Source organism: Fringilla coelebs (genome assembly GCF_963513975.1).
Source record: "Fringilla coelebs genome assembly, chromosome: 2".
Classification (NCBI taxonomy): Eukaryota; Metazoa; Chordata; class Aves; order Passeriformes; family Fringillidae; genus Fringilla; species Fringilla coelebs.
In genome coordinates, this window is record NC_140029.1 from 97999081 (window position 1) to 98010185 (window position 11105).

Genomic DNA, 11105 nt, shown 5'->3' on the forward strand with positions numbered 1-11105 from the left:
TAGTGACACCAAGATGAAGAAAGAAAGCAAACAAAATTATATTTTTCAAAATCCCAAGTGAAATGTAAGGGAGTAAGAAGAAAATTAATCTGCTCATGGATATCCAGCAATCCTTAAATTAATCTGTAGTTGCAATAAGCAGAATGAAATGCGGTAAAAAAGCAGCAATGTAAAATGCATTTAACCACATTCTTAATAGATATATCAAATCAGATGATGGAAATGCAATCAGCAAAATACATTTTGACCTCCAGTAAAATACTTTATTAGATCCTTCTTGAAACAATACCTGCAAAATGGAAATTAAAGCCAGTGTGCCAAAAAGAAGATTAAGTTTGTAGTACATGATATGACATTCTTGGTTAAGCATCTGCTTTAACACTGGGCCTAATTGAAAATTATATGTAGTTATTGTCAAATTTTATTTAATCTCAAACAGTGGTTGAATGGTGTCTTTGCTGCATTTGCTTGTGATTGGAATTACAGTAAAACAAACAACTACTAGAGAACCTGCAGAGGGTCTGTGAAGCAATGGTCAGTCTGCACGGCTTATGCACACACCATTTCTGCATGAAGGCTGAATCCAGTGTGTTTGAATACATTGGATTTATCTCTTAGGTGCCACTTTGCTGATCAGCCTTGCACAGAAATCAAAACAAACACTACAAGAGTCTCCCAGGAGCTCTGACCCCGATCAGTATCATGAGGGCACAACTGTGAGGAATCTAAGAGGAGAATGAAGAAAAGAAAAAAAAGAGAATGGACTCCTATTTAAAAAAATATATCCAATCTTTGAGAACCTACATTCACCTCCACAATCTATTGTGATTGAATCTAGGCAGATAGATGTGGGAATGCTATTAATAAAAATTAATCCACTAACACCAGAGGTTTATGTCCAAAAAGGAGGCAGAGGAGTCCTTTTACTTTATTCGAATAAAGATACAGGCCATGGGGCATTCCCCTGGGATCTCTCAGATTTTTGGAGGACCCAGCCTCCTTTTATCCTAATTTCCCGGCCGCATTTCCCCATTGCCTGAGGTACTTGAGAGGTACAGACTTCCCAGAATACTTGATACCAGAGATTTCCCTCTGATGTATAACCCTCCCTTTTAATTTTTAATTCTTATGGAATTTAGGAGTTTTTCTTCCCCACTGTTTCTTCAATCTTTCAATGTCCAATTTAATTTATCAGCAACCCTGAAGTTTCCTTGTAAAAGCAAATATCTTTTTCCATTCATAAATCAGTGGAACCCTTCCCATTGCTCCTTTTATCTCCCAGTGCCAGTTTTACCTACCAGCAGACCCACAGCTTGTATGCAAAGACAAATCCACCATTCCTCTCAAAGCTTTAGGCATTCTGGTTTGTTTTCAATGGAAGGTTGGTCAGAAGGGCTCTCAATTTTAGTATATTCTAGCCCTTATAAATTCCTGTTTGTTGTCATTCTTTGCACGTTCACATGTTTGGTTCCTTGTCACAAAAATACACTGAGGGGAGGTTTTCAAAAGACATGTAAGGTGTGGCACTTAGGTACACAGTTTAGTGATGTACTTGGTAGCTGTGGGTTAACTGTTGGACCTGGCGACCTTGAGGGTCTTTTCCAACCTAAATTACTTTAGGATTCTGATTTTGGCAATGAGTCACAGTGCATCCTTACAGATCTTCTTTTCCTGTAGTACCATATTGAGGACTGATTAATGCTTCAACCTGGCAAGATGTCTGTTGATGTATGGCAATACAACTAAGTCACATGCTAAACCTACTGGATACTCATCCAACCTTCTCTTTTCAGTCAAAGGCCATCTGAAACTGACAAGTCTTTCCAAGGTTTTCTGAGCAATTGGATTCTGACCAATTGGATTCTGATCACAAGACTAAATGTACCAGTTTTTAATTCTTTTTGTATGCACATGAGAAACAGTTGGAGCAAGTAGGATCCAAATTCAGCAACTGTTTCTTCCATCCTAACCACATGTCTACAGAAATGGAAGAACCTGACTATGGAGGCCGGTCCTTGACAGGCTTCTATCAGTAGCTTGAGCAAAGCAGTAAGAAAATGAATCTGAAATCAATCTGAAATGTTGTCTCCCTATGAATATCCCCAATCCTCAATATTTAGAGTCTGGTTTATGCCTTGAAGGTTTTGTATCCCATGCAAAATGTTTATCAGAGAGACTTGATTTTTATTTGGATAAACCACAGTACTTAGGGTTCATGCCAGATTATTGGTTACACTTATTACATGATCCCTCAGATGAATAACACCTGGAACAGCTCTGGAAATCATACATAGTTCTGCAGTATAGATGTAAACAACTCCACTCTAGATATATCATTAGTACCAAACTAGATATCCCAAACTCCTCTTTTCCACATGTCAGTCTGTCACAAAACTGTTTCTTTTCCTTTTAAAAACTGCCAATAACAATTGCTCAGAACAGATTTGCCCCTCACCTCCACAACACCTGGATTTCAGGGGAGAACAAAACTGTCATTCCTAATACCTCTTCCTATAGCTCTTCCAGTTGAGCGCATCCTTTTATCCTTTTTTGATTCCACAGAAAATTTCTATATTAAGATGATTCATAAATCAATGTGTATTGTAGGGACTTTGATGACCTGTTTCTGTGCAATTGCCAGAAAGAACAGAAAACCAGTGTTATTAAATAGGTGTGTTTTTTTCTCTCCCTCTCTCTCTTAGGATGGATTTATAGATTTCTTGGAGTTCATAGCTGCAATAAATTTGGTTATACGAGGGAAAATTGACCAAAAATTGAAATGGTATTTCAAGCTGTATGACGCCGATGGAAATGGATGCATTGACAAAAAAGAACTATTAAGCATATTCAGGGTAAGTAAGTTATGACCAATAGCAAGAGCATTTGATATAGTGCATTGCCCTGAAACAGTGGTTCATCATGTGCTGTAAATGGATTGTCAGTACTTTATCTAATGCTTTATGGTTGTAAAACCAGAATTAACAGTGGCTAGTAATGACATTCCTGACATTAGTTTCTTCCTTGAACACATCTAAGTAGCATTTTACTTTAAACCATAGTTCTACAGATAAAGTACTTTACTGAAAGTGAAATGTTGTAGAAACAGTAGTGACATTACTGTGATAAACTGTGCTATAAGGCAGGGCAAGACAGTAGCAGCACAATGAACAAAACAGATGGTGACAAGTATATGTGCCAGTCTATTGTGGAAAACTGGCTTCTCAAACTGATCTTGCAGCAAGAAATATATAGATGTCAATAAAATATTACAATATTTTAATTTTTTGAAAGGCTTTTAGATTTGTTTACTACAAACACCATTATCTCAATTTTAAAACTAAATAATGGAAATATAATTTTACTATTAAATCGTGCAGTAATATTTGAATAAAAATACTTCCAAAATTTTCCAGAAAATGGGTCCACGTCAAACCCATAAAACCAAAGAAGTGCAATTTTTTCTTTAAAATTATCTTCATAGTTTTCAACTTGCTCTAATGAAATACCATTATCCTCTTCATTAGCTGCTGTCATCCAAAAGGTATGTTAAGGCTCCTTAAAAATATATATGACCCAATACTGTGCCCTAAATGTACAGGAGTCACTACAGATCAAAGTTTTGCTGCAGGGAGCATCTAAATAGAGTTTTAATGCCATAACAAACAAGGAGCTTACTTTTCCTGGATTCCGCATTACTGCTGGTGCCAAGCCAGTTGCTGTTAGAGACTTTAAATAGCTGCTGCCAAACTGAAGGGAACTGGAGACAGATGGAGCTACCAGGTCAAACAAATAAAGCTAATCACCTAAAGAGCAGCTTTCTAAAGGTAGAAGGAGAGGCTGAATCTTCCAGATTTCTCCTTTGAGAATAATGAAATCTTTCTTTCACAAATATTCTCCATTAATTTTCACCCAGAGCCAATGAGTCAACAGTGTTTTGTCTGGGGCTTTATCCAAAATGAGATTTAAAATTAAAATCCTTCCAATGTAAAGAATATTTATTTTTTTACTTACTTAGCTTTAAAACCAATTTATACCTCTTTGTGTTTCCATCTCTTTTGTAGTATAACAACTTTACCTTAAACCTGCCTAAATCATTGACCTAGACTAGATTAAAAATGGTGGGCCCAAAAAGAAAAAAAGAACAAACAGGCTCACAGCCATTAAGGGGTGCCCAGCTTATAATAAGCATCAGTAAACAAGGGCTTGTCCAAAAAGATGTGTAATATCTGAGACATTAATTTAGAAACACAGAAGTGCTATTAAAATGAAATCTGTCTCTACAGCTATGCAAACCATGGACCAACACACCACTACCAAACTCCTTCCAGATAACCATGCACCCTTTCAACACCCAGTATTTACTATTTAAGGGGCTTCTGTAGTCAGTGACACAAACACTTAAGGAACCACTGCTTCACTCTTGGCACCGCAATAAATTTAACTGTGGAAGTTAAAGACTGCGGGAGGGTCAGACATATAAAACACCAAAAGTACCTAAAGTATGAATTAGTAATAGAAACAAGTTTATGTAAGTATTTTTGTAAAATTATTGCTGCTTTTTGAAACAGACAGGAAGTTGGGGCATTTGGAGGGGGCATTTTTATGATTTTATTTGCTCAAGAATTCTATATCAGTGAATAGATGAATAGATTGTTTTAAAATATGAGGTCTAATATAATGTTTGGAACGAGACACCAAAAGAAACAAGTGGCACATACAGTGACTTATCTTACACAACACAGTTCACCTCAAAATAATTCAAGTGCAGAAAAACAAATTCTATAACGTGCCTATTATATAATGCGTATGCATGTTTATATATGCACATATTTTCCCAGTCAATGGGACACAATTTTGCAAAAACATACATTTATACCTTTACTCCAAATATTGAGTCCTTTTGCCACAAAAAACCCCAAACAACAAAACAAGAAAAACAAAAAAAACAAACAAATAAACCCCCTAAAAAACAACAAGCAAACAAAAAACCCCCACAAACCAAACAAACAAAAAACAAACAAAAAAAAAAGTAAAAAAGTAGAGGGGTTTCTTCTGGTTTTCTTAACTTCTGTGGAGGACAAGTAAACTGCCAGCTTCCAGGACGGTCAGTCTGACTTTATTTGTGATTACTAAACTAAACACGTCTTAATAGAAAAATTACTAAGGCTTTCTCTGCATGTGCTTTCAGATGGGAAAAACAATACTGTATTTAAATCACACAGACCAAAGGGCACTCTCTGAAGGCATGGAACTCTCTAGAGACAGATAAAAATGCTGATGTGGAATCGAAAGTGAATTACAGAGCAGAGGTGCCACAGGGTTCTTCAGACCTTCAGATGCAAATTAGTCTGTAATCTCTGGGCTGTGTTATGTTAATTACATTTCCAGTCCTTATTACTGACGATTTATTTGAAGCAACTATTTATTTAGTGATTTTTGAAAGGGTTTGTGAACTAAAGAGTTGCACTTCAAGTACTGCTTCTGACAGTGTATTGTTTTCACAACTTGATAGGAAAAACTCTGAAAGAACTTTCTGTGTTTCTGCCCTCAGGCAATCCAGGCTATTAATGGCTACACCAACATGAGTGCTGAAGAGTTCACAAACATGATATTTCAGAAGATAGACGTGAACAATGACGGTAAGAATCTAGATTTTGTTGGCATTGGCAGGGACTCTTCTGCAAGAAGGTATTTGAGCATGCAGGATGAACTTCTAATCATGAAGATAATCCTTCCATTGGCAACTATGTTTTACAGCAATTACTGCAATCATTGATAAATTAGGAACATTAGGAAAGCTAAAAAGAGCAAAGGTCACAGACAGTAATTTTGGGCCGTTTGGCAAAGGGAGGGACATTTTTATGGTCTTATTTAGTGTATTGAAGTTAATCTTTTAAAGAGTTGTTTGCAATATATGATCAGAGTATAAATAGTGGTCTTGTGATGCATGTGGAGGATGCCTTAGCGCAGGATTTTTTTGACCCACCTCCTTGGCGCACTCTTTAGTGAAGACAAATTATGAAAGGAGTGCAAATAACACAGTCAAAATCTAACCCAAATTCTATGATTATTCACTGCTTTGACCATACGTTTACTGGCAAGTAATAGTTGTATCTGAACTAGCCCATCATTAGTGTCATACATTTTAGCAAGAAAATTCCAAAACATGACATATTGAGGACTATCTTCACAGTGGTTCCGTTTCAAACAGTTTTCCATAGTTTCTTAGTTTTTAAATTGCTGGAAAGCAACAGGGCTAGCTCCACCTGAGGCCAAGTTTTACCAAATTTAGCTTCAACTATGCTACCTCCTGTAGCTTTTTAAAGAAAAGTGCAAATAGACAAATAAATTGCAAAATCCTTCCTTATATTAATATACAATAAATAATCCCATGGGTTCTAAAGAACAATTCTTAAAACACATCTCCTGTTGGTTTTGCAATTTATTTTCATTATCTCGCAGAAATCTGAGGCCCATCACAGCAGGAGTGAGTCTGGGCCTGCCAGTGTAACCTCATCTGGCACCTGCAGTGTGGTTTGTATGCCTGCTCTTGGTACCTCAAAATGCAAACTTGGGATCAAGAGGAGGGAATCCAAGACCAATTCCTGAATAAGCAGGAAAATGGGGCAGCGTGTCCACGTGATGAGTCAGGAACCCCATCCACCCAAAGACCTGAGTCAAAGGCAATACAGGGTGAAGGAGAGGGGAGCTAAGAGGAGTGTCTGGGGTAGGAGGAGAGTTGAGAGGAAAAGAGTGGATCAGTGACAAAGCAGGACGATGCATGCAAGTGTACAGAGATGGCTTGTTCTGAGTCTGCTTGTGGAATGATTATACAGGCTGTTGTTGAAAAAAGAACAAACTTCCTCAGGGCTCTGCATGCCAACTCTTGGTGAGAGTCCTAGTACTTTCACTGAAGCCTAAGATCCAGGACTTCTGTCAAATGAGGATTTTCCTCTTTATATGAGCCTTTCACCAGCGTAGCAAGAACATATGTGACTAAACAGAAAGCAAACTTTACTGACTATTGCTAGAAAGTGGTTTTCAAATTTTTCAAATGCTGATAGTTTTCCTTTTTCATGTCAGATGATGTTTCCAAGGCTGCTGTGGACAAAAAAAAAAACAAGACACAAAAAAAACAAAAACAAAAAACCAACCAAACAACCAAAAAAACAAAACAACAACAAAAACAAAAAAAAAAACCCAACCAACCCCCCCCCCCCCCCCCCCAAACCTACAGGGACTACTTACACCTGAAAACAGCCAAAATTCAGCACACTAAGCATTCACCAGACATACACATGACTGAAACTGCTGCTCCCCTGCACCATGGGGCCTTAACTCATCCAGCTATTTTCCTCTTTGCCTGGCCCTTGTCATTTCTAATTTTACAGAGAAATCATTCATTGTTGTGAATTTAACAAGAAACTTTAAACTATTCCCAGAGGAAACAATCTGGCTCTTCTTGTTAAACCAAGATTTATTTCTCCTCTAAAGGTAAAACATTTTCACTGGAATAACCCCTAGACAGAGAACTATGGACATTTCTGTGTACTATGCAAACAGACACATGCCTAGAACTGGCCTTTGTTGACAGGGAAAAGAGCAGGAAAAGAGGAATAACATTCAACAATATTCCTACTCTTAAATAAAAGAGATTTTATTGTTGTCTTGAAACTTCGAAGTTATTAGCTGATTTTGACATGAGCCCAAAAAAATCACACTCTAAATGGCCACTTCAGTCCCTTGAAAGAATTTATCTTTTAAACCACCTTGCCGATTTTTTTCCCTACATCTGATAACGGCCCTAAATAATCCTAGTAGTCAACACGGGGACTATGACCACTAATCCTTAGCAAATCACACCCTAATCTCTTTTAAAATCAGTTCTAGTATAAATTCCAGTTAGCTCAGTGAGAAGTGGCCAGTACATCCAAATTCAGCCCTGATGGAGGCTTCATTAGAGCCTCTTTACACACATTTAAGAGCACTTATAGCTGTTTCAGCACTTTCAGCTGTTTGACCGGTTTTAACAGAAAAACAAGTGAGTGAGGATCTGACCGATGCAAAGTGAGAAATCATTAGCAAATACTCTACCTGCATTTGCCTAACAGCAACTTTCATAAGAGATTCATTCTGGCGTGAATGGTCTTTTGTTCACTAGAGAGACTGCTGCGTTTCTCAGCTTCTAAAACTCTCTGACTTTCTTTTAGGGGAACTGACTTTAGAAGAGTTTATCAATGGTGTGGAAAAAGACGAGGACCTAATGGAACTAATTACGAAAAGTTTTGACCTTTCCAACGTACTCAAAGTCATACAGAACGGCAGGAGAAACAGCGTCTGAAGGATCCAGTCATGGAGGTGGTCTCTGTCTCATAATTTCAAGGAAGATAATATTTGCTATATTCAGAGAGGCTGATGTTGTCAAAGCCTGCCCGGGCAATACTGAGCAGCCTTCTCCAGGAGTAACAATTTTCAATCTTTCTGTATCTCCTTTTATTTTCTTTGTTCTTTCCCTTGCTAATGACTGTGGCAGCCACAGGAAAAAAAAAAAAAACTGAAAAAAACCCAAACAACTTTTGCCTGCATATAATAGAAAAGATATTTGATGCAGTAAAAGTCTCTATGATCTAGATCTCTATTAACATGTTGTGGTCAAACCCTGGCTGGCTAGCTGCTCACTCACTCCACTCTAGTGGGATGGGAAAAAGAATGCAAGAGCGAAAGTGAGATAACTTGTGGGCTGAGATAAAGAGATTTTAATGCGGAAAGAAAATGCGTGCAAGCAAAGCAAAGCAAGGAATTCATTCAGTATTTCCTACAGGCAGGAAGATGTTCAGCCATCTCCATGGAAAGCACGGATCCATCAAGCATAAGGGTGACTTGAGAAGACAAATGCCATCACTTTGAACATCCTCTCCCTTCCTTCTTGTCACCCAGCTTTCTATGCAGAACATGACTCCACATAGTGTGGGACATCCCTGTGGTCGTTTGGGGCCGGCTGTCCTGGCTTTGTCCCCTCGCAACTCCTTGTGCAGCCCCAGCCCACTCAGTGGTGGGGTGGGGTGAGAGGCAGAAAAGGACTTGCACTGTGCAAGTGCTTCTCAGCAGTAATGAAAACATCTTTGTGTTATCAATACAGTTTCGGTCACAAATCCAAAACACAGTCTCATACCAGGTACTATGAAGAAAATGACCACTATCCAAACTGAAAACAGCAGGTTCTCTTCTGTTCAGATTAATCGATAAAATAATGGAAATTATGTAAACTGCAACTCTTCTAGAAGACACAAAGTTAATAATTTTTTTCTTTTAATAATGTGTTCTTTAACCTACTATCTAAAGTGTGGCACAAACTTTTTAGATAGGACTGTGTTCTATCCAGATGAATTAAGAACAAAGCCTGCTTTGTATTAACCTAACATTTGCTCTAATCAGTACTCAAAATTGGATTAAGTTCTCTGGGAAACACTTCAGCTAGTTTAATATTCCCAAGATGTGTATCCTCCTTAACAAGCTCTCTACTACTCTTGATTTTTTACATTTGTTAATTAAAATAATGTGGTATTTTGATGTTTTTTCCAGGGCTCAGCTGCTGTTCTTTTAAATGAACCTTTTATAAAAGTGTTGGAATTAAATGATGTTGTCTTTGTAAAGCAAAATTAGATGTTCAAAGAATAGCAAAACTCAAATAATTTTGTCAGTGCTCCCAGAGATTTGTATCCTTTGACTTTATGTCCTCCTTTGCAAAAAAAAATATTTACTGGGCTCTTTGCCAGGGCTGTATGAAACAAAAGGTAAGAGATATAGGGTCACTTGTACTTCTGCAAAACAGACAGCCTTCCCCTGACTAACTTAGGTATCTTTGCCCTGTCGAAATACCTCGGTGAAAGCTTTCAGCAATGGAGTCTTTCTGAGATTTCTACCTCCTGTCAAACTGGCTTGCAATTGTCTCTGAAGGTGGTAGCCAGGACTGCAGGGAAGGCATCTGCAGGTGGCGTGATCACATATTCTTCATTTAGGAAAGCAGGCTCAAAGCACAACCTTACTTTGTAAATAACAAGACTAATTCTATGAACTGTAATGGAATGGCATTAAATGTGTGCAAAGGGAAAACTATAGCTCTTTCTGGTTCTATTGGTATTGATTCTCTCAAGCCTGTAACAAGTTTTATCAAACTACTATATTATATCATAGGACTAAGTTCTCCTTGAGTGACAATGCCCTGCAGGAATTACACTAATATTAATTACTGTTAGAAACATCAGAATTAAGCAAAATAATTTGTGGAAGAATTGGTGCAAGATGAACAAAACAGTTATTAAGACTTCAATATGAAAGAGTTTTTCTTCAAAATTCACTCCAAATCCATGTCCAGCTGCACATGAAATATACTACTCCATCATCTACAGTTATTATACCAGGTTCTGATTGATCAATGGAATATAGAAAGAATATGCAACATGCATCACTTGACATTACAAACAATTCCAACATTATAGATCTGACATTTGAATCTTTTACATCCTTAATTAAAAAAATATATATGAGATTGCTGGTGTTTTGAATGTTATGTTTTTGTATTTATTCATCTTTGACACATACATATGTCACTGTCAGCTTTCTCACACCCAGACTTCAGAAAATCACTGTTCTTAGTATGATGCTTTTGTATTTAAAGCCTATGAGGGTCTTTCAGAATCGGCTTTACAATATTTAAAATAAAATGGTCCAATCTAAGCAGCTTGTGTGTATGGAAGCAGCTGTATTTGGGATTTTTTGTTTTAAACTAATGAAGTGATAGACTTGCAAAAATAGCTACTGTGATAAACACCAATCACTTGTTTTAAAAATTTTTAAAGTTTAATAGTAATAAAATGGTTCTAAAAATAGTAATACAATTAGAGTAATAATAATTTGGACAATTTTAATTAGAACAATATGAGACAATAGAAACAGAAAGTTACGGAAGTCTGGGTACCTTTTTCTGGGCAGCACAAACCCGAAAAAGGACACCCGTTAACAGAGGATTAACCCTTAAAAACAATAGCCTGTTGCATATTCATACACCTCATACATGATACATAAATTCCATTCAAATACAGGAT

General features: G+C 37.2%; 1 protein-coding gene across 1 annotated transcript in view; it reads left to right on the plus strand.

Moving 5' to 3' along the window:
• The window catches only part of GUCA1C (guanylate cyclase activator 1C), a gene marked incomplete at both ends in the record, with an annotated part of 41686 nt that extends 33345 nt beyond the window's left edge, over positions 1 to 8341 (plus strand). The window contains 3 exons of the mRNA XM_084201060.1: positions 2703 to 2852; positions 5552 to 5639; positions 8211 to 8341. Coding sequence (XP_084057186.1) covers positions 2703 to 2852; positions 5552 to 5639; positions 8211 to 8341 — 369 coding nt within the window. The remainder of the gene's footprint in view (positions 1 to 2702; positions 2853 to 5551; positions 5640 to 8210) is intronic.
• Positions 8342 to 11105: the final 2764 nt, after the last annotated feature.